Source organism: Orcinus orca, chromosome 14 (genome assembly GCF_937001465.1).
Source record: "Orcinus orca chromosome 14, mOrcOrc1.1, whole genome shotgun sequence".
Taxonomy (NCBI): domain Eukaryota; kingdom Metazoa; phylum Chordata; class Mammalia; order Artiodactyla; family Delphinidae; genus Orcinus; species Orcinus orca.
The window spans coordinates 75587154-75612425 of NC_064572.1; the positions used below are offsets into that span (position 1 = coordinate 75587154).

General features: G+C 34.4%; 1 protein-coding gene across 2 annotated transcripts in view; it reads left to right on the forward strand.

The window, feature by feature from the left end:
- ATRNL1 (attractin like 1) overlaps positions 1 to 25272 on the forward strand; it is a 706327-nt gene that overhangs the window by 164751 nt on the left and 516304 nt on the right. For both annotated transcript variants that reach the window (XM_049697036.1, XM_049697035.1), the window contains exons 18-19: positions 614 to 832; positions 19782 to 19919. In XM_049697036.1, coding sequence (XP_049552993.1) covers positions 614 to 832; positions 19782 to 19919 — 357 coding nt within the window. The remainder of the gene's footprint in view (positions 1 to 613; positions 833 to 19781; positions 19920 to 25272) is intronic.

Here is a 25272-nt window from a genome sequence, read left to right on the forward strand (position 1 = left end):
GCCTGCTAAGGCAGAGTATCCAGTTTCCATATTCCCATTCAGTTTGGCTCTTTGAGTGAGGTTGCTGTTAAACATCCCATGGCCGGCAAATGCTAGTATCTTGGACCCTTGGGAAGACCATTGTCCCTGAGAGGCAGTCCAGCTGGGTTCAGCTATCCCAGGGAGTGGGTAAGCATGACTTACACTGGACATTCACAGGAAGATGCAGATTTTTTCCTTGAAGGCCGTCCCTAGGCACAAGAAGAACAACTAACATTGCTCTATATCACAGACAATGTTGTCTGTAGGCCCCAGGATCAGTTCCCGAAAGGTCTTAATACTGGCAAAGTTCTCAGGAGTGTTTAAAATGCTGACTTCGTTTTTCTCCGTGTCATGGTACCACACCTTTATTCACCCTCAAGTCAGTCCATTCATCTCCTCTTTGTTCATAATGTATGTTTTATTTGCTTTTGAAGTAATTACTGTCTCTTATTATTACATAAAATGTTTACGTTAACTATAGATGACTTTTTACTGTCTTTTTTCAGATCATATTTATTTTTCCATTAGCTTGCAATTCTATTTGAATATAAAGTCGTATAACATACTTGTTAATGATGTTCCTGCCATGCAGCTCAAAATTGTTCTGGATTGAGAACCTGTGGACAATGTTTGGAGCAGCCTGGTTGTGGCTGGTGCAACGATCCTAGTAATACAGGAAGAGGACACTGCATTGAAGGGTCTTCCCGGGGACCAATGAAGCTTGTTGGAATGCAAAATAATGAGATGGTTCTTGACACCAGTGTTTGTCCTAAAGAGAAGAACTATGAGTGGTCCTTTATCCAGTGTCCAGGTAATAAAAATGTGATGAAAGCAATTTTAGCTTCTGCTCAAGGACACCAAGAATTACTTTCCTTTCTTATAATAAAGATTTAGAAAAAAAAAACAATGAAAATAAGACTCAAATTTAAAGGATTAAAAAAATTCTTTCCTATATCCATGTTTGTTTTATAGGTGGTATTATGTTTGGAATCATTAAACAGGCTGACCAGATGCATGGTACATAATTGTTAGATTTGGTTTCATGTGAACTGCTAAAAGGAAAAAAAATATTGGTTTCATACCAAATTTCTGTACTGTAGTGTAGTCTTTTATTGTTTATAATATTATACTATCTTAGAATTCAAAGGCAGCTCAGAGGATCCAGTCAGGCTAAGTATGGGAATATTTTGTATAATATCCATGATAGAGTTATTTGACCCTTGGTATTTGGTACCATTCAATTTTGAAGGTCAGTAAAGTTTTTAGAGTTTTTAAAATAGGGAGTCTGTTCTTATATGGAATAAAATCAACCTTCTTGAAAAATTAATTTATTCAGTATATTTTTATTGAGTGCCTACTATGTGCAAAGAGCGTTTTACGTGCTAGAGACATAACAATGAACAAAAGTAGACTAAAATCACTGCATTAATTGAGCCTGTATTTGAGTTGAAATTAATAAAATTAATTACACACACATATATATGTATATGAAGTTAGGTGGTGATAAGTGCTATTAAATAAAGCAAGGAAGGGGGATAAAGCTTGCAATTTAAAAGACTGGTAAGAGAAGATCTCACTTAGAAGTAATGGTTAATAAACACCTCAAGTAGATGAGGGAGTGAATCATGCGGCTGTCTGGGGAAAGAGTGTTCCAGAAGACACAAAGACTTGGGTGAGATAGTTTATTTACGAGATGAACCTAGGAAGCACAATTGAGGGAACAGAGAGTTTCAAAGTCGGGAGAAAAACCAATAATATGTACATTATTAGGCTGACTACTATACTGGGAAATTTGAGCTCAGACACACTAGGGACCTATGAAGAACTATGCAGAATGCTTCTCAGAGTTAACCCTCAGGGATTGGGGGTGGGGGTGGGGAATTTATCCACTAACTCTCTTCCATTGATGGTTGAGTGATGCCTCTGGGGGTATTGTACTTCTGAGCTGTGCCGGCATGTCTGATTAATAGCTTATCATGATACCAGTGAACATTCTGAGGCAAAAAAGTGGGGAGATACTGCAGAACTTGCTGTAGGTGCGGCGCTGACAGTGTGTTGCACTGAAACCAGATGGACTAAGGGAATGTGGTACTTCTACATAAACTTTGGAATATATGAAAACCAAGAAGAGGGACAAACTATTGATTCATACAACGTGGCTGAATCTTAAATACCTTTTACTTAGTGAAAGAAGCCAGACCAAAAGGCTACATATTGCGCTATGGAGATGGAAAAGAGATCAATTATTTGCCAGAAGTAGTAAAGGTAGGGATTGCCTTCAAGGGGACCTCATAATGGAATTTTTTGTGCTGTGGAACTCTTCTTTATGACACTGTGGTAGTTCATAATGACTCTATGCATTTGTCAAACCATACCGTATACCACAAAGAAAGAACTTTCCTGACGGCAAATTAAAAAAAAAAGTCAACCAGCATGTCAGGGGATCCCATAAGGGAATGCAAACTGTGAGAAATAAATTTAACTGTATTACAAATGCCATAACCTCATCAAAATAATGAGCTGACCTAAGTAACCTTGGAAAACAGCGTTTTGGCTGGATACTGTAAAACTAAAGAAGAAAACCTACATAAACATTATATTCTGATTGGTAAATTTGTTTCTCACATAGTACAGATTAACAATTCTAACAATACTTTATATGTTTAGTAGGTTTGGACAAATATATAAATTAATTGGGTTTAATGTGAGCCAGGTTTCCCACCGTCACAGAAAGACATAGACATAGAGAATGGACTTGAGGACACGGGGTGGGAGGGGGAAGTTGGGGCAAAGTGAGAGTAGCATTGACATATATACACTACCGAATGTAAAATAGCTAGTGGGAAACAGCAGCATAGCACAGGGAGATCAGCTCCGTGCTTTGTGATGACCCATAAGGAGGATGCGAGGGAGGCTCAAGAGGGAGGGGATATGGGGACGTGTGTATGCATATGGCTGATTCACTTTGTTGTACAACAGAAGCTAACACAGTGTTGTGAAGCAGTTATACTCCAATGAAGGTCTATTAAAAAAACATGCGAAGAGTAAAGACTATAAAGAACCCTGTGGGGAATTCCCTGGCGGTCCAGTGGTTAGGACTCCGAGCTTCCACTGCAGGGGCCACGGATTCGATCCCTGGTTGGGGAACTAAGATGTCACATGCGGTGCGGCATGGCCAAAAGAAAAAAAAAAGAAAAGAAAAGAAAAGAAAAAAGAATCCTGGTATTGGTTTAGAGTATAAGCATGAATTCAAGTTTATTTTAATATTTAATATATATACGCAGAGGTATATATACATATATTTTCTAGCTCAGTTCTCCAAGAGGGCCTGGAAGCCATGATGCCCCAGTAGCAATGAGCACATTCAGTGCCCACAATCCTGGTTTCTAAATACCATTTTCCAATGAAAGGAACCAGGGCTCTCTGGAGTAATGGCTGGTTCTAGGGCTGGGGCAGGGAGAACACAAGGTGAACCTGAAATATTGTTTAATGCCAGAAAGTAAGAAAGTGCTCAAAACAAAATAAAGGAGGATGGGAGCATGTCAGAGGGACACAGCCAACCAGAAAGAGTTCTTAATGGGTCAAATCTGGGCAAAAAATAATGATTGTGTTGGATTGTAACCCAAAGAACAGAATACATATCCATGTGATTTAAGTGACTGAATAGATAATAAATGGGTGAGAATGGATAAATATTCCTTACAGAAAATTCCAAATAATAAATGTAGAATGAATGAGGGAAATAAAAAATTGCTGTTAGAACCCCACAGTAATAAGTGCCGTAAGAATAGTCTTCTTAAGAATGTTCAAATTAGTGGGTGAAACTTTAAGGAGAAAAAATATATTTGTGTAGCTTCCAAATATCTTCCTCAAAAATATTTATTAATTACTGTGGTGGTTTGAACGTATGTCCACAAGTACCTTGACACTCATTCCCCTAGGAAATGGAGCTTAATTTCTCTCCCCTTGAGTGTGAGTTGGACATGGTGACTCCTAGTGAATAGAGTGTAGATGTGGAAAAACTGTAACTTTACAGTGGAGGATGTAAGGCGACATCACCATAAACAAGTGATCAAGGTTAACAACACCAGTAATAAGTCATGTTAATATCACATACCCCCTGATATGATGTGGTGAGAAGGGCACCTCACTTCTGTGGTATTCTTCCCCCAAATCTATAACCTGGTTTAGTCATCAGAAAACATCAGACAAAACGACATTGAAGGACATTTTACAAAATACTTGACCAGCCCTCTAGAAAAGAATCTGCTTCCAAGCTCATTCACATGTTGGCACAATTCAGTGCCTTGCAATTGTAGGGCTGAGGTGACTGTTTTCTAGTTGGCTGTCAGCCAGTGACCACTTCGGCTCTGAAAGAATGCTCACGTTCTCTCCCTCATCCCCCTTCCGTCTCCAGAACTCGCATTGTAGAGTCTCGACAACTGAAATGGGATCACTTACACTTTGAATCTCCTTCAAGTAGAGACTAATGCCTTTTAAGGGATCATCTGACTGAGTCCATCCAGGATGATGTCCCTTTCTCAAAGCCAACTGTGCCATGTAACAACCTAATCATCAGAATGACTATCCCATCATATGTTCAGGTCCCTACCACACTCAGGAGGAGGTCATCAGTGTTTGATTAAATACCTGAGGTACTATAACCCAGCTTCATCAACACATAAGACTAACCATCATACCATACAGTTTACCCATTTATAGTGTATAACTCAGTGGTTTTTGGTATATTCAGAGTTATACAACCATCACTACAGTCAGTTTAAAAACACTTTTATCATCTTTCAAAGAAACCTTGTACTCATTAGCAGTCATGGCCTGTGTAACCGCCCCCCACCCTTGTCAGCTGTGGCTTTACACATCCTGAACATTCTATCTAAATTGAGTCATATAATTGTGGTCTTCTTTTACCGGCTTCTTTCACACGGCATAGTGTTTTCAAGGTTTATCCATGTTGTGGCATATAGCAGTGCTTCATTTCTTTTTATTACCAAGTGATATTCCATTGTATGACTATACTACATTTTGTTTGTTCATTCATCATTTGATGAACATTTGAGTGTTTCTGATTTTTAGTTTTTAAAATCATCTATGAATATTCATGTACAAGTTTATGTATGGACATATTTTCATTACCTTGGAAATGGAATACCTAGGTCATATGGTAACCATGTTCAACCTTTTGAGGAACTGCCTGACTGTTTCAAAGCTGCTGTGTTATTTTACATTTCCACCAGCAGTGCATGAGGGTTACAGTTACTCTACATCCTTGCCAACGTTGCTTATTTCACATCGTTTTTTTTTTAATAGACCTTCATTGGAGTATAATTGCTTCACAACACTGTGTTAGTTTCTGTTGCACAACAAAGTGAATCAGCCATATGCATACACATGTCCCCATATCCCCTCCCTCTTGAGCCTCCCTCCCACCCTCCTTATGGGTCCTCACAAAGCACGGAGCTGATCTCCCTGTGCTATGCAGCTGCTTCCCACTAGCTAACTGTTTTACATTCGGTTGTGTATATATGTCGATGCTACTCTCACTTTGCCCCAGCTTCCTGCTCCCACTCCATGTCCTCAAGTCCATTCTCTATGTCTACATCTTTATTCCTGCCTTGCAACTAGGTTCATCAGCACCATTGTTTGTTTGTTTGTTTTTAGATTCCATATATATGTGTTAGCATACTGTATTTATTTTTTTCTTTCTGATTTACTTCACTCTCTGTGACAGACTCAAGGTCCATCCACCTCACTACAAGTAACTCAATTTTGTTTCTTTTTATCGCTTAGTAATATTCCATTCACATCATTTTGATTGTAGTCATCCTTGTGGGTGTGAAGTAGTATCTCATTGTGGTTTTGATTTGCAGTCATTTGGTGGCTAATGTTGTTGAACATCTTTTCATGTGTTTATTAGCTATTAGTATTTCTTCTTTTGAGAAATGTCTATTGGATTCTTTGCACATTGTTTAATTGGGGTATTTGTCTTTTTATTATTGAACTGTGAGTGTTCTTTATATATTCTGAATATATCCCTTACTAAAGATTGATTTGCAATTATTTTCACCCATTCTGTGGGTTGTCTTTCACTTTCTTGATAGTGCCCTTTGAAGCACAAAAGTTTTTTTTTTTTTTAAATAAATTTATTTATTTATTTTTGGCTATGTTGGGTCTTCATTGCTGTGCGCGGGCTCTCTCTAGTTGCGGCGAGCAGGGGCTACTCTTCGTTGCAGTGTGCAGGCTTCTCATTGCGGTGGCTTCTCTTGTTGCGGAGCATGGGGTCTAGGCGTGTGGGCTTCAGTAGTTGTGGCACGCGGGCTCAGTAGTTGTGGCTCGCAGACTCTAGAGTGCAGACTCACTAGTTGTGGCACATGGGCTTAGTTGCTCTGCAGCATGTGGGATCTTCCTGGACCAGGGATCGAACCTGTGTCCCCTGCACTGGCAGGTGGATTCTTAACAACTGTTCCATCAGGGAAGTCCCCACCAAAGTTTTAAATTTTCATGTTTTATCTATTTTTTCTATTCTTTCTTGTGCTTTTGGTTTCATGCCTGTGAAATCATGTATAATAAAAGATCCCAAAGGTTTTCACCTATGTTTTCTCTTCAGGCTTTAGTAGTTTTAGCTCTTACATTTAGGTCTTTGATCTGTTTTGAGTTAATTTTTGTGTGTGGTGTGAGATAGGGATCCAGCTTAATTCTTTTGTTCATGGCTATAAGCACCATTTGTTGAAAAGACGGTTTTTTCCTTATTAAATTTATTTTAAATTTTGTATATATTTTTTCATCTTAGAAATTGAATTTTAGTCATTTTTATATTTTCCATTTCTCTCCTTCTTATGTTGATATTTTACTCTGTATTCTCGAGTATATGGAGCATACTTTTAATAGCTGTTTTAAAAATCCTTCTCTACTCATCCCAATTGGTATGCCATTTCTTTCTCTGTTTCTATTGGCGCGTGTATATATATATATATATATATATTTTTTTAACTGATTATGAATCAGAATTTCCAGGTTGGTTATTTTTGGTGGTATTATCCTGGACATTGTGATTTTTTTCTAGCTTATTCAGTTTTGTTCTATTTCTTTAAGTGTGTTGGACTTTATTCTGGCATTCAGTTGTGTTACTTCAAAAATTGTTTTTAATATTTGTCATGGCCTGTACATAGCAGCCCTAAGTTCAGTGCTAATTTATTTCCACTACTAAGACAGTGCCTTTCTGTGTTCTGCATACAATGCTCTTTGTATTAAGAGGTCTCTCCACGTTGACTCTTGGGAGTATAAGCTATTTCTAGTCCTACGTGAGTTCCTGACATTGTTTTACTTACTTTTTTCTGATGATTCTTTCTCCAGCTTCATAGAGCTTCACACTGTGTTCAATTTATTATTTAACCAAAGATTCAAGGGAACCTGTCTATAGATTGCTGTGTGCAACTCTCTCTTCTCTAGTATTTTGCCCCACAAAGCCTAACCACCATGGCCTCCCTGAACTTTGCTCTTTGTTTCCTCAACTAAACGAGGGTTTGGGTTTTCCTCCCTGGGCTGCATCCTCAAATCTGCCTCCAGATAGCAAGCCAGGGCAGTCATATTTTGTCTTCTTTTTCTCAGGGATGCCATTCCTGAACTGCCTGTTATACTTGAAAGTAGTTGTTTCATATATTTTGTTCAGTTTTCCTATGTTTACACTAGAGGTCAGTTCTCACAGCAGTTAAACCTTCATGGGCAGAAGTGGAAATCTTCTGTCTATGTGTTTTTATTTACAGTGAATCTCTTGTAAGCAGCATTAATGTCTTGTTTTTTATTGTTGTTGTTGATGTGTTTTTAAAATCTATTCTGATAATCTCTGTCTTTTATCAAATTGTTTAGTCAATTTAGATTTAATATAATATTAGTAATATTGAATTTAGTCCTACCATCATGGTATCAATTTTAAAATTTCCTTTATTTTTTTCTCTGTTGTTTGTTCCTCCTTTTGCCTTTTTTTAGATTAATTGAGTGTTTTTGAAGTCCACTTTTATCACTTTTATTGGAATTTTAGCTATACCTCTTTTGTGTTTTTTTTAGTGACTGCTGTAGTGATTGTAATAGTCATCTTTATCTTATCACAGTCTACCTTGAATCAATATTATACTACTTCATGTATAAGGTAAGAATATTACAAAAGTGTAATTCCATTTGCTCTTTTCCTGTCCTTTGTGTGATTACTGTCATATATTTTACTTCTATATATGTTATTAACCACACATCACATTATTTTTTTTACTTTAAAAAGACAATTTTCTTATAAAGAAATCATAATAATAAAAAAATCTTTCTATTTACCCATGTATTGACCATTTTCTGTGATCTTCATTTTTCCCTATTGATCTGAATTTCCTTTTGCTATAACATTTCTTTAGCTTGATGAACTTTATGTAACATTTTAAAGTAGTGTGTTTCTCAATTGGGCTATAAATTAGCTTTTATACATCTGAAAAAGTTTTTATTGTGTATGTGTGTGTCCTCATATTTGAAGGATATTTTTACTGGTAATAGCATTCTAAGTTGACAGATATATTTTTTCAATAATTTGAAGATGTAATTTCCTTTTCCTCTGGCTTCTACTTTCTCTTCAGAATTCCTCTGTCAGTTTTATTGTTTCTCCTTTGAAAGTAATATGTCTTTTTCTTCCCTCTGACCTTTTAAAATATATTTTTTCCTTAGTTTTTGGATGTCAGCAATTTTAGTGTGATGTACCTAAGTATCATCTTTCTTTTTTTAATTGTGGCATGTGTTTTTCATCATGTTTGTAAAGTTTTCTGCCATTATCTCTTCAAATATTGCATCTGTCCCATTGTGTCACCCTAGTCTGTTTTTCTAAAAGTTTGATTCACTTATGTTAGGCTTTTTCACCATGTTCCTAAGTTTTCTTATTGTCTTGTCTGTATTTTATATCCTTGCACCTCCTCTGATCTATATTTTGATTCATTAATTCTTCCTTTAGATGTTTCTAGTTTTCTCTTAAACCTATTTTTTAATTAGTCATTGTTATTTAACATAGCATGCGAGGTTCACTGTATTAAAACAGTTTTACACATGATTCTGCATCATCTATTTTGCTGAATTCTGCTAGGCAGTTCTTCTACCAGTCTCTCCTTATTTTTCTCTTGTGGCTCCATTTATCTGGCAGCTTGACTGGTTTTGGATGATCTCAGAATTCTTTACTCACACGTCTGGTGGTTTGAGCTGATTGCTGGATCTAGGGGTCCTCAGGCTGCAAATGATTGTTCTCTGCTGTATTTGGCCTATCATCCTCTGGTGGTGTAGACTGGGATGCTGTACATATATGTTTAGAATAGAATTCGAAGAAGGAGAGAGCAGAGTATATATGGCTCTTGAGGCGTAAGCTCAAAATTTCCATACCATTACTTCTGAATTCCACTGCTCTGAAACAGACTTCATGCCAATGCATGTTCCAATGGTGGGAAAAAATTGTACTTTTTTGATGAGAGCAAGGATAAAGTAATATTATGAATTTTGTACATACAGAGATGTGAAGAATTTGTGTAAATTATTTTTCAGCTCATCTAATTAGTTCTAACTACTTTGTTTGTTTATTGATGTATAACTCATATGACATAAAATCCTTCATTTTAAAGTGTACAATTCAGTGGTTTCTAGTATAGTCAGTAGGTGTGCAGCTATTACCATCATATAATTCCAGAACACTTTAATTACCCCAAGACAAAATTCCATACCCTTTAACAGTCACTACCTGTACATCCTTCCCTCTAACACCTGAAAACCACTAGTCTACTTTTCTTTCTCTGTGTATTTGTCTATTCTGGACATTTCATTTAAATGCAGTCATATAATGTGTCTTTTAGTGTTTGACTTCTTTTACTTAGCATACGTTTTTAAGGTTCATCCGTATTATAGCATATATCAGTCCTTCTTTTTATGGCTGAATAGTATTAAATTGCATACCACATATTCATACTCATCAGTTGATGGGTCTTCAGCTTATTTCCACTCTTTTGCTATTATGAATAGTGCTGCTATGAACATTTGTATATGTTTTTGTGTAAACATGTTTTAATTTCTCTTTGGTATGTATCTAGGAGTTGATTTTTTAGTCATATGATAAATGTATATTTAACCTTTTAAGGAATTGCTAGACTTCTTCCAGAGCTACTGTACTATTTTACATTTCTACCAGCAGTGTATTCTAATTACTCTCCTCACCAATATGGGTTAATACATCATTTTCTTTATTATCCTCCTAGTTGATGTGAAGTGGTAGCTCTCTGTGGTTTTGTTTTGCATTTCCCTTATGACTTATGGTGTTCTTTTCATGTGCTTATTAGCTACTCATATACTTTCTATGGAAAATGTCTATTCAAATCATTTGCCACTTTTTTTGTTTTTTGTTTTTTGTTTTTTGCGGTACATGGGCCTCTCACTGTTGTGGCCTCTCCCGTTGCGGAGCACAGGCTCCAGACGCACAGGCTCAGCGGCCATGGCTCACGGGCCTAGCCGCTCCGCGGCATGTGGGATCTTCCCGGACCGGGGCACAAACCCGTGTCCACTGCATCGGCAGGCGGACTCTCAACCACTGCGCCACCAGGGAAGCCCCATTTGCCCACTTTTAAATTGAGGTTTTTTTTTTTAAATGGTAGAATTGTAAGAGTTATTTATGTGTTCTGGGTATGAGATCCTTATCAGACATATGATTCTCAAATGTTTTCCACTGTTCTGTGGGTTGTCTCTTCACTTTCTTGACGGTGTCATTTGAGGCACAGGATTTTTCTTTTTTTGCTGTACACGGGCCTCTCACTGTTGTGGCCTCTCCCGTTGCGGAGCACAGGCTCCGGACAAGCGGGCTCAGCGGCCATGGCTCACGGGCCCAGCCACTCCGCGGCATGTGGGATCTTCCCGGACCGGGGCACGAACCCGTGTCCACTGCATCGGCAGGTGGACTCTCAACCACTGCGCCACCAGGGAAGCCCAAGGCACAGCATTTTTTGGATAATGTCCAGTATATCTTTTTTTTTCTGTTAGCTGCTTAAGCTTTAGGTGTCATATATAAGAAACTGTCGCCTAATCCAAAGTCATGAGGATTTACATCTATATATTCTTCTAACATTTTTGTAATTTTAGCTCTTACCTTTAGGTTTTTGATCCTTTTTTAGTTAATTTTTATATATGGTGTGAAGTATGGGTCCAGACTTATCCTTCTGCATGTGAATATCAAGCTATCCTGGCACCATTTGTTGAAAAGACTATTTCCCCAGTTAAACTTCTTGACACCCTTGTTGAATATCAATTGACCATAGATGTATGGTATTATTTCTAGACCTAATTCTATTCCATGGTCTGTATGTCTGTCCTTATGACAATGGCACATGGTTTGATTACTGTAACTTTGAAGTAGGTTTTGAAATTGGGAATTGTCAGTACTCCAACTCTGTTTTTCTTTATCAAGATTGTTTTGCCTAATCTGAGCCCTCTGTTTCTAAACATGAATTTTAGGATCTGCTTGTCTATTCCTATAAAAAAAGTCTTTTGGAATTTGATGGCATTGAATTTGCAGATCAGTTGGGATGAATTTCTATCTTAATATTAAGTCTTCCCATCCATGAATACAGATGCCTTTTCATTAATTCCTTTTAATAATGTTTTGTAGTTTTCAATGTATAAATCTTGCATTTCTTTGGTTAAATGTATTGTTAAATGTTTTATTCTTGTTGATGCTATTGTATTTGGTATTGTTTTCTTAATTTCACTCTCAAACTTTTCAGTTTGGAAGTGTATAAAAATACAATAAAACAGATTTTTCTACAATTGATCTGTAGCATTGTTGAAGACAATTATTAGATTAAATAATGTTTTTGGATTTCTTAGTTTTCTGTATGGAAGATTATGTCATCTGAAAGTAAAGTTAGTTTTCTTCTTTTTCAATCTGGTTGCCTTTCATTTTTTTTTCTTGCTTAATTGCCCTGTCCAGAACCTCCAGTACAGTACTGAATAGAAGTGACAAGTAAGGACAGTTTTGTCTTGTTCCTGACCTTAAAAAGAAAACTTTCAGTCTTTTACCATTAAATATGATGTTAGCTATGAAGTTTTTATATATGCCCTTTATCAGGTTAAGATAATTCCCTGCTATTCCTAGTTCGTTGAGTATTTTCCATCTGTTGAGATGATGTTGTGATCCACCCCCACCCCACTTTATTTCTCTAATAGTATGTTGTATTGATTGATTTTCATATATTTAAATAGTCTTGCATTCCTGGGGTAAATGCAACTTAGTCATGATGTATAATCCTTTTATATTCTAGTGGATTCAGTTTGCTAGTATTTTGTTGAGAAGTTTTGCAGGTATAATCATAAGAGGTATTGGTCTGGCATCATCTTTTCTTGTGATAAGTTTGTCTTGTCTTTGTATTAGGTTAATACTGGCCTCATAGAATGAGTTAGGAAGTCTTACCTTTGCTTCTGTGTTTTGGAAATATTTGTGAATAATTGTTAATTCTCCTTAAGTGTTTGGTAGAATTCATGAATTAAGCCAGTTGATCTTGGGCTATACTTTTCTGGCACTTTGTTGATTACTAACTCAATCTTTTTATTGTTATAGCCTGTGCCTATTTTCTGTTTCTCCTCTAGTAAGTCTTGGTAGTTAGTATCTTTCTAAGAATCTCCCCTATCATCTAGGTTATCTAATTTATTGGCATCCAGTTGTTCATAGTATTTCCCTATAGTCCTTTTCCCCAGTCTTTGTCAGTTGTATGTCTCATCTTCCATTCCTGATTTTAATAATTCGTATCTTCGTATATTTCTTTGTTAGCCTAGCTAAAGCTTTGTTGATTTTGTTGCACATTACAAAGAACAGTTTGTATTTGGCTTTATTGATTTTCTTTATTGTTTTCCTACTCTGCATTTTATTTATTTTCACTCTAATCTTCATTATTTCCTTTCTTCTGCTTGCTTTGAGTTTAGTTTTCTATTAATTTTTTACTTTATTAAGGTACAAAGTTGGTTGATATGAGATCTTTTCTCTTTTTTAATGTAGGCTTTTACAGCCATAATTTTTTTTTCTGAGCAGTGTTTTGCTGCATCCTGTAAGTTTTGGTATATTATGCTTTATTTTAATATACCTGAAAGTAATTTTTAATTTTCCTATGATTTGTTTTTTGATCCATTGGTTATTTAGGAATGTGTTGCTTAATTTCCACAATTTGTGATTTTCCCAAATTTTCTGTTATTGATTTCTAATTTTATTCAGTTGTGGTTAGAGAACATACTTTATATGACTTCAGTCCTTTTACATTTATTGAGGTTTGTTTTATGACCTAGTATATGGTCCATCCTGAAGAGTTTTTTATGTGCACTTAAGAAGAATGTATGTTCTGCTGCTGTTATGTGGATTTTTCTGTTTATGTCTGTTTGGTCCAGTTGGTTTATAGTGTTGTCCACGTCTTCTAATCCCTGGCAAATCATCTGTCTAGTTGTTTGATTCATCATTGAAAGTGAGGTACTGACGTCTCCAACTATTTCTGTTGAGTTCTTTCTTTCTGTTTTAATTTCTGTCGGTGTTTGCTTCATGTAGTTTGAGGCTCTGTTAGATGCATGTATGTTTACAATTTTTATATCTTATCGATGGATTGTCCTTTTTATCATTATAAAATATCCCTCTTCATCTTCAGTAACATTTTAAAAGTCTGATATTTCTATAGCCATTCCATCTTTCTTGTGGTTGCTGTTTGTATGCTATATCTTTTTTCATCCATTCACTTTCAATCTCTTTGTGTATATAGGTGTGTCTCCTATGAAGGGTACATAGTTACATATTTGTCTTTTATCTGGTCTGTCTTTTCTGCCTTTTGATTAAATCATTTGATCTATTCACATTTAATGTTATTTTTGATGCAGTTGGATTTATGTGAGTTATTTTATTTTTTCCCCTGTATATCATGAATTTTCTGTTCTTCCACTCTTCATTTGTTTATTTTTTTGCAGTAAGTGGATATTTTCTATTATAACATTTTAATTTTTAATGATTTTTCATTATATTTTATGAGTTATTTTCTTTCTTTTTTAAAATAAATTTATTTATATTTTGGCTGCATTGGGTCTTCATTGCTGTGTGTGGGCTTTCTCTAGTTGCGGCAAGCGGGGGCTACTCTTTGTTGTAGTGTGCGGGCTTCTCATTATGGGGGCTTCTCTTGTTGCAGAGCATGGGCTCTAGGTGCGTGGGCTTCAGTAGTTGTGGCACTCGGGCTCAGTAGTGGTGGCTCACAGGTTGTAGAGCGCAAGCTCAGTAGTTGTGGTGCATGGGCTTAGTTGCTCCGTGGCATGTGGGATCTTCCTGGCCAGGGCTCAAACCTGTGTCCCCTACATTGGCAGGCGGATTCTTAACCACCGTGCCACCAGGGAAGTCCATGAGTTATTTTCTTAGTGGTTACTCCAGGGTTTACCATATATAGCTTATCTTATTAAAATATGCTTCAGATTTATACTAACTTAATTCCAGTGAGATGAAATAATGTTACTCATATAGGTCTAGTCTCTTTCTTCCCTTTTTGTGGTATTGTTATAGGTATTACATCTGTATGTGTTGCAAACCCAGCAGTCCATTTTTATAGTTATTATTTATATAGTTTTATGTTTTTTAAAGAATCTGAGGAAAGAAAGGAGGATGAGTATGTACTTATAGCTTTTGTTATATTAATCTTTGTATTAACCATATTTGGTTTTCTTTGTTTGTTTCTGTGGATCTTTGTTTACCATCTAGTAATACCATGTCGTATACTTGGCCCAATATAGATTTTCTCTGATACACTTCCTCTGTGGTGTTATTGGGGAATACATTATGTTTTATGTGTTATAGGCCCAACAATACCATTATTTATAACATTTAAAATACAATCTTTAAAAATCTTGTAAAAGAAGAAAGGAGACAAAAGATATACATTTACTGTCTTTTATAATGACAGTTCTGTTATTGGTGCTCTTTGTTATATTTTGTGGAGTTAAATTACTATCTGGTGTCACATGCTTTCTTCTTGAAGAGCTTCCTTTAGTATTTCTTGTAAGGAACATCTGCTAACAGTGAATTCTCTCAAGTTTTGTTTATCTGTGAATGTTTCACTTTAATTTTTGAAGAGCAGTCTCGATGGATAGAAAATTTTTGGTTGACAGTTTTATTTTCAGGACTTTGAATATATTATCCCACTGGCTACTGACCCCCATTTTTCCTGATTAAAAGCCAGTTATTAATTTTATTGGGATTTTTTTAGGTGAGGAGTCATATTTTCTCTTGCTGCTTTCGAGATTTTCTACTTGTTTTTGGCTTTTATCACTTTTATTATAATGTATTTATTGATCGCTTCATGTTTATTGTACTTAAATTTTGTTAAGCTTCTTGGATGTGTAGATTAACATTTTTATCAAATTTGGGGATTTTTCAGGAATTATTTCTTCAAATAAATTTTATTTATCTTTCTTCTCTCCTATCTTTCCAACACTCCCATTACACATAGGTTGGTGTACTTAATGGTGTCCTGCATTTAGCTGAGGCTCTGTTTATTTTTCTTCATTCTGTTGTCTCTCTGTACTTCAGCTTCCATGGTCTCTACTGATCTTTCTTCAAATTTGCTAATTCTTCTGCCAGTTCAAATTTACTGTTGAATCTCTAGTGTATTTTTCATTTCAGTTTTTTTAAATGCTTTTATTTTTTTTTGTTAGTTGTGTAGAATTTTATCCACCCCCACCCCCCGGCTATTTTTTGGCTGCACTGTGCAGCGTGCGGGATCTTAGTTTCCCGACCAGGGATCAAATCCATGCACCCTGCAGTGGAAGTGTGGAGTCTTAACCACTGAACCGCCAGGGAGGTCCCTCATTTCAGTTATTTTACTGTTCTACTTTATAATTTCCATTCGTTCTTTTTTATAGTTTCTGTGTTTTTATTGATACTCTCTTTTTGTTGAGACAAAAAGAGAGTTGTCATCATATGTAACTTTAGTTCTTTAAGCATAATTTTCTCATTTTTTTCTGCCTTTAATTATTTTAAATATTTTTATTGTTTTCTAATTGTCCTTTTACTCCAATTCTTGGGTTGTCAATTCTCATTTTTATTATCTCTCTTTTGCCTGACTTCTTCATGATGCTTTGTGATTTTTCCTTTTGAGGTTTAATTCAGTAAGTGTTGTTGTTGTTGTTTTCATTGTCTTTTATTTCTGTATCAAAGGCTTGCAGACGAAGGTGTGATGGCCAAACCTGCCTATTTTTGTAAATAAAGTTTTATTGGATTATAGCTATTATCAATTGTTTGTGTATTGTGTATGGTTACTTTTGTACTGCAGTGGCAGCAGTGGTAGTTGTGAAGAGATTTTATGGTCTGCAAAGCCTAAAATACTTACTGTCTTGCAGTTTACAGAATCAAGTTTTTCCAGTTTCTGTTCTGTGTGACCTGAGTTGAAGAAGTATTTCAAGGGTCCATTTATGTCTACTTTTGCATGAGGCTTTTCTTGTTTACAGAATAGGTTTTAACACTATTGTTTGATGTTGGGGTTTCTCTACTATATGGAAAGTGTGAATTTCAACCCAACCCATATGATCAGTATAGGCTTTAAGTTCTCACAAGTGACTTTTGTCTTTCATACATTCTTACCCACGTTAAGGTTCCTTTCTGCTTCTTTGGGCTTGTGATGTATTTTAGTACCTTTTTCACAGATAGGGGCTACAATTGAAGGCTTTAAGCATTTTAAATATGGTTCAGTTTAGCTCTCTATTTTGAGTATGCCAGAGATTATATCTCCTGGCCCTGCTGGGTTTTGACCCATACCTATTAGCTGTTGTTAGTCTATCCCCATGTATAGTAAAGTTCTGTCACTAGCTCACACTTCTCTTTCACATTCTTGTTTTGAATCCGTGTTTTATTTTTAGCAATGATAATTCCCTTTTCTTCTAAAGGGCTCTGTTTTGAAAAAAAGTTTTGGGTAAATTTTAGCCTTGATTTTCTGTGTATATATTTTTTTGAATTTTGTTGAGAATGCCAAACAGATACTTTTCAATGTTTTACATCTGTTTTAGAGAGCACATATTTTTCAAAACGATGTACTTTATTTGCATATGAAGTGCTGTGTTTTTCATTATGTTTTATTTTAATCTTTTTCTGTTTGTGTGTACATAGATGAGAAGCCATCTGGGCTGGTTTTTAAATTTAAACAAAACAGTGTGGATGACTTCTGTTTAGTTTCATTCATGTTCCAGAACCAGGTTGTTATTAGAACCTTTCAAGTTACAGTGTATCCTGGAAGAACTATTAGATACAAGCTTACATTACCTGTTGATCCAACCCCCTGATGGCCGTGGAGAATAAAACATCATCATAGGCTTTATAGTATATCCTTTTCCTGTGTTTGATACAGCCATTATTACATCTGGGTCGTGCTTTCTATAACATACCTTATCCTTTGCCATTGCTGCCATACTAGTTATAAGCGGCAACGATGACTGTCCTTTTCTTGCTGGAAATTTCGCCAGCAGTTAGGTCTAAATTATTTGACCTTTCTGTATGGTATATTCATTACTTGGAACATTAGACTTTCCTGTATCTCATTCTAGCAGCTGATATGCTTCTTGGTTGCACCATGGCCCAGAACTGCCTTCAGAACTTGTCGCTTTCAGGAAAGTTACAGTTGAGTGGCATTATGCCAGGAGTCCTCTTTTAATTCCCAGAGGTATAGTAGGTTACTATTTTCTAGTTTTACTTACATAGTTGTCATCATACCCCAATTCTTGTTGTTGCTGGCAAGTTTTTTTATTATTACACTGGTAATCTATGAGGAGGATATTAGATGAGATTGGTAAATTTAGTCATTTTATTCAGAAGTTAAGATATTTGTTTTTCTGATGAAAAAATGTAGCCAGGGTTTCATAAAAATGCTTATAGTAACCCATCTCTTATTTTGACTTTTTCAGATAATGCTTTACATGTAGTGAGCACTCAATAAATTTTGTTTTTACTTGAGTGAATTAATTAATTAGTGGTTTTACATAAAATTTTTGATGAAAAAATAACTTAAAATTTTAAGCACAATGTTAAAAAATTAAAGTTCTTGTCATTATTTTTCCTTATTATAAAAGTAATATGAATTTATTGTAGAAAACTGATGATGCATAAAAATCTTACTAAACTAAGATAACCATCATTAACTTTTCCATGGGCATATTAATACATTTAAAAACAAAATTGTGTTCATTCTAAATATCTTGTTTGAATCCTTATTTCACTCAATTTATTATGAATATTTTTCTTGTTATTAAATTTTCTCCTAGCTGTTTCATAATGTAATATAAAATTTGAAAACTATATTGTAATTTTCTCAGTTTCATAAAGAGGAAGATTACTCAACATTTTTCCATGATGACTGCATGTCATTTCTATACTATGTTGCAATAGAGTTATGCCTCTGAAAATTTCTGTAAGTTATAGGTATTTGTTTTTTACTTTTTTTTTTCTTTACTCTTTGATGTTAACTCATGTTGATGACCTTGTGCTAGTCTCTTGGGATTTCCCTCTTACTTTCAAATTTTCTACGTATAATAGGTATGAGATTTAATGTCTGGTCTTTGATTCATACATCCTGATTGTGCATTTGTTTCTGCCGTTCTTCAAATATGTGACTTCGGGTAGTTGCTTAATCCAGGCCTCCTGATCTTAGAAAGAACCCTAAAAATAGTACCTTCCACACAAAATTGTTGTGAGGCTTAAATTATATAATTCATGTATGCCACTTGGTTCACTATCTAGCCATGGGGTAGTATTTACAATATTTTAAAAACTGATACAAAATGTAAACTGACCAAGCAGAATATAGATGCCAGCCACAAACAACTGCAGTCGACTAAACATTAGCTTTCTTGACTTGAGCGAGAGAGAGCTCAATTAAATGCTATCTTAGTTGTAATAATGATGAAAATGATTATGAAAGTGACAATGATTATGATGTTTCCACAAGACGTTACCAAACTAAGTCAGTATTATGCCCCCAATAGACACTAAACATGAGCTTTCATATAGGAACTTTATCTCTCATCTGAAATTTTAAAATTCTATTGTAATATTAATATGAAAACATATTAGACCTCATATTAAGAAGACATAAAAAAATCTTATGCTTTAAATCTGTTTTTGTTTAGTTCACATTCGAATAGAATTTTAATTAAGCCTTGAAGCTTTTCTTGCCCAAAGAAGATAAACATTTATATATACAAAGTAATTTAAAAGTGCTGTGTTTGCTGATTTTAAACTAATGTATTTTCTTGAAGTAAGGACTTATTACCACACAATTTTCTATATTTATTGATCCTTTTTTATTATATGTAAATATAATTAAGATGCATTTTAGCATTCTTTGTCAAAGGTCTTTTATTTATTCCTGTTAATAGACATAATTGTCACATGAATCTTTAAGGAATATGTTAAAAGGTATTTCCCCCTTAGCTATAACTTTTATGTTTCACTTAAATTTCTAACCCCTACATTTTACAGGTCATATGCAAAATTTCAATACAGAATTTATTGTATATAATGTCCTATATTAGTATTTTGAGACACACATTAATAAAAAACTTGGGAAATGCCCGTTGGACTCTGCTGCCATTTAGATTTGTAAAATAAATTCTTTGTCCTGATGGCAGTTATACTTGATAGTGTTATGTAGATATTAAAAATTTTTTTTTTTTACTATTTTCCTTAGCTTGCCAGTGTAATGGACATAGCACTTGCATCAATAATAACGTGTGCGAACAGTGTAAAAATCTTACCACAGGAAAGCAGTGTCAAGACTGCATGCCAGGTTATTATGGAGATCCTACCAACGGAGGACAGTGTACAGGTAATTATTTTTTCTTTCACTTCAGTGTGTTTTTACTACAGAAAAGAAAATTAAGAAAGATATGCCTCTTGTGGAAAATATATTTTATTAAAGAAGTTGTTTTCCATTAAGTCTCAATATTTTTGGAAGGTAATATATATTTATTAGGGACTATGAACTATAAAAATTCTGTGATATACTCGCTTTAAGAAAACCTTACTTTTTCTTATTTCAAAATGAATACATGATTACTATAGGAAATTTAGCAAATGCAGATAAATTAAAAATTACCTGTAATCTTACTATACTAAAATAATCACTGCTGATAATTTGTTTTTTAATAATAGTAAGTTATCATTTTACATTTTACTTTAGGAATAAGAAATAAAGGTTTATGTGTATGCCTTACATCACGTAAGTTTTTTTGTTTTTTTGTTTTTGACAGGGTGATAATATAACATAAGGTTTAAGAGAATGAGTTTAGAATCAGTCCTTCACTGAAATTCCAACTCTGCCACTGTTTAAATGTATGGCTTTAGTTAATTCACTTAGCATCTCAGTGCTTCATCTTTCTCATATGTAGAAGGAAGATGATAATACTTCATTGGATTATTGTAAAGATCAAATGTGATCCTATGTAATAGAGTCACATATAATAGGAATTGAAGCACGTTAAAAGAGCATTGTAAGAGCTAACTATTATCATATCATTTTTCGATCATGAAACCCTTCTTTTCTCTATTTTCTCCTCTGTCCTGCTGCTTCTTTCTCCTACTTTTTAAAAAAGAAAATTTGGTCTTTCTTTAAAAAATTTCCTTAAAATTTGTTTTTTCAGTAATCCTTCTTCATTTCTAGATTAGTCCTTGTTCCTTAAATCTTTAATCTACTTTTTCTAAATGGAATAGCCTGTAGAGCACTCACAGAAAAGCCTCAGTTGTTGGCTGTGATAAGATGAGAAATCTTCATAGAGAGAGTTGGGCCTGGGCCTTTAGATAAAACTTTTTAACACTACCTGCATATTAAAGCCACCTGGAGAGCTTTTAAAAAATACGGATGTCTGGGTCAATCCATAAGTAATTAAATCAGTCTCTTTGTTTATCGTAAGGTGATTCTTGGTTCTTTTCAAAGTCTTCCCAAATGATTCTAATATACACTCAGGGTTGAGAAACACAGAATGATGAGCTGTGCCTTAGAGTCAACAAAACTGCTCTGGTAATAGCAGGTTTGGTGCTGATTGAAATTGTGTGATATGGAAAGCTCTGCCCTGATTGAGGCTGTAATACAGAAATTGTTTGACGCTTGCATTTTCTGTGTTCTAGGCACTGTACTCATAGCTTATATTCATTATCTCATTTCAGCTGTACAACAACTGTATGGGAGAAGTCACAATTATCTCCATTTTACATACAACCAAATACACAAAGAAGTTAAATAAAATACCCAAATCATACTGCTAATAAGAGGAAGAAAGTGTCTGATTCTTAGGCCTAACTCTTAACTGTTAATGCAGAAGTGGTGTTAATACGGACAGGGAGGATCCAGTAGCCCTTATCAGCCAAAAGCCACAGCTTAGTGCTGTGTTCATTGTGTACAGAAGCAGCAGTAGAAATGTGTACAACGGAATCCACAAAGTGTAGACCTTACCTAGTGGAGTCATAGTATTTTGTTATTTTATGTTTATTAAGTAAAAAGGTAAGGATTTTGGAGCCATCCTGTTTTCCAAAAAGCTTTTTACTACTGAATTTTCTATAGCCAAGAATTTCATTGGACAAAAAGTGTATTTCAGATAGATTATTTATGTCATATATATATATATAAATGTTTTGTTTCCATAACTTTAAGACAAAAACACACCTGGGTTGTTTTTATTCCACATTGCAATTTATATGTGTTTGCAACCTTTCATATATTTAATATACAATTATTTTAATTTACTTTTATGAAAATGATTTCATTTACAGTCTCCAAATTATTTTAATGCCTATATAATAGTCCATGGGGATTTTGTGAAGTAATTTACTTCATATACTTCTGTTATTTATATATTGCTTCCAACCATAACCCCATTTTTAGCATTTTTAAAATTTGAGGTCAAATTCACATAGCATAACAGTAACCATTTTAGGTATACAATTCAGTGGCATTTACTACATTCATAATATTGTGCAACCATCACCTCTGTCAAGTTCCAGAAAATTTCCTTCCCTCCAAAAGAAAATGCCATACTTATTAAGCAGTCATCCCAGTCCCTGGCAGTCACTAATCTGCTCTTTCTTTATAAATTTACTTATTCTGGATATTTCATGTAAATTGGATCATAAAATATGTGACTTTGTGACTGGCTCCTTTTACTTTGCATAATATTTTTAATGTTCATTCTTGTTGTAGCATCTGTCAGTACTTCACTCCTTTTTGTGGATGAATATTATTCCATTGTATGGATATATCACAATATTTTTACCCATTTATTCATTGACGGACATTGGGGTTTTTTCCACCTTTTGGCTATTGTGAATAGTGCCGCTATGAACATTACTGCACAAGTTGTTTTTGAATACAAGTTTTTAGTTCTTTTGTATGTAAACTAGGAGAGGAATTGCTGGGTCATATAGCAATTTTATGTTTAACTTTTCGAGGAACTGCCAAATTATTTTCCATGGTGGTTGCACGATTTTACATTCCCACCAGCAACGTGGAGGATTCCAGTTTCTCTACATCCTTGCCAACAGTTGTTATTTTACATTTTCAGAAACTTTTAGCCATCCTAGTAGGTGTAAAACTATTTCTCATTGTAGTTTTGATTTGCATTTCCTTAATGACTAGTGATGAAGTTGTTGGCCATCGTATATTTTTTTTGGAGAAATGTCTATTCCAGTTCTTGCCCATTTTAAAACAATTTTAAAAATTGTGGTAAAATGTACATAATATAAAATTAACCATTTTAACCATTTTTAAGTGTGTAGTTCAGTTTCATTAAGTACATTCACATCGTTGTGCAACCATCATTACTATCCATCTCCAAAACTTTTTTCATCTTGCAAAGCGAAAACTGTATAACCATTAAATAATAGCTCTTCATTCCCCAACACCGGCCCCTGGCAGCCACTATTTTACTCTTTGTCACTATGAATATGATTACTCTAGACACCTCAGATAAGTGGAATTATCCAGTATTTGTCCTTAATGATTGGTTTTTTTCAGTTAGCATAATGTCCTCAAGGTTCTCATATAGTAGCGTGTGTCCTTCCTTTTTGTTGCTGAATAATGCTCTGTTGTATGTATATACCGCATTTTTAAAATCCATGCATCCATTGATGGATGCTTGAGTTGCTTCCACCTTTTGACTATTGTAAATAATACTGCTATGAATATGGCTGTACAAATATTTGTTTGAGTCTTTTTGTCTCTTCATGTGCATATTGGCCACTTGTATATCTTCGGAGTAATGTCATTTCGAGTCCTTTGTTCATTTTTTTAATTGGGTTATTTGGTTTTGTTGTTGTTGAATTCTAAGAGTTCTTCATATATTCTAGTTATGAGGTCCTTATCAGATAAATGATTTGCAAATATTCTCCTGTTCTGTAGGTTGTCTTTTCACTGTCTAGACAGTGTAGTTCAAAGCACCGAAGTTTTCAATTTTGACGAAGTCCAGTCTGTCTCTTTTTTCTTTTGTTGCTTGTGCTTTTGGTGCATATCTAAGAATCCATTGCCAAATGTAATGTCATGAAGATTACCAAAGTATTATTTTAATTTTTTGCCAGCATAGGCAAAAGGAACGTTTGAATAAGTATATTAGCTAAAAACTGTTTTAAATTAAAATAGTAAGTTTTCTCATTCCACCAGGCATAGTGCTTTTAGAAATATGTTTCCCTTTGGGGATGATACTTCTCTGCTAGGTTTAAGACTAATTCAGTTATTTCATATTATTTTTGTTGCTGACATTATACATGTGGAAAGCTGAGGTACAATGCAATAGAAAACTAAAGAGAATGAAAGATAAATACCTTTCTTATTCACTGTTGCACATTCCCTGGTAGTTTATGAAGCTTTAAACAATTCCTTATAGTTTCCTTATTTCCTAAATTTGGCAAAATTGTATTTTTCTGTCTATGACTTTTCTACAGTGATGTGATATATGAAATTCATTTTTATTTCTTAGGGCCACATTAGCAATCTAACTAAATAAACAATATGTCACATCTTGTGAATTATATTTAATGTGGCAATGGCTAAAATCAATTTATAAAATATGAGAAGTAAAAGTTTTCTACTATTTTTTCATTTTTAGTTCACCTTATTGAGAAAAGTTCATTTTTTCATTATTAGTTGCACGTATTAAAATTCAAAGTCCATGGTGATGTTAAGGGAAATAAGGAAATAGATTTATATTTGAATGGTAAGGCTTTAAATGTACTGCAGATTTAGATATTCTTTTAAAAAGTCGGCCTACTAAAGCCATTTAACTGTGTTGTCAATATATAAATGTACTTGTAGACTTCCTTCAGATTGTTTTTAAACTATGTTATATTTATAGCTATTCTTTTAGTACAATTACTGAAAGTGCTTTATTATTAAAATTATTTTATTTCTTATTAATGTTCAGGAAGATTCTCTGTTACAAACTTGCTCTGGCATTGGTTATCTACCTATCTATCTATCTATCTATCTATCTATCTATCTGTCTGTCTTTGTAGCCATAAAAGAATATAACATTGTTAAGAGTTTGGGCTTTGGAATTATACTGATTGGGTCCATATTCTGGCAATGGCACTGTCACCTTGGATAATTATTTAACCTCTTAGTGTCTCACTTTCCTCACCTGCAAAATGCAGCTAATTTAATTTACTGTGTGGCTTAAATAAACATATGAAATAATTTGTATTTCCAGCAAATGTTAACTCCATAATGCAAATTATTATTGTTACTATTTATAACATCATTAGGCTTAAGTATGTTAATATAAATGTATGAATCAGACTTTTGGGACAGTATTATTTTTGCCATGTTATCTCCAATTTAACATAAATTTTAGTAAAAGAAAATAAATGAAAGTTTCATTGAATAGAGTAATAGCTCAGTGTGCTACAGCAGCTCAACACTCAATATACTGTACTACTTTGCGATGAAGGATTACCCTTGAATTCCATAATTACTGATTACTTACTATATGCAAAGTAGTGTGTTAGGACTTACTAAAATTTATATATGGTTGACTTGAACAGCGCAAATTTGAACTGTGCAGGTCTACTTGTACACGGACTTTTAAAATAGTAAATACTATAGTACCACAATATCCACGGTTTGTTGAATCTTGTGTATAGAAGATGCAGAAATGTGTATAGGAGGAACCTGGTATATGGAGGAACTGCATATA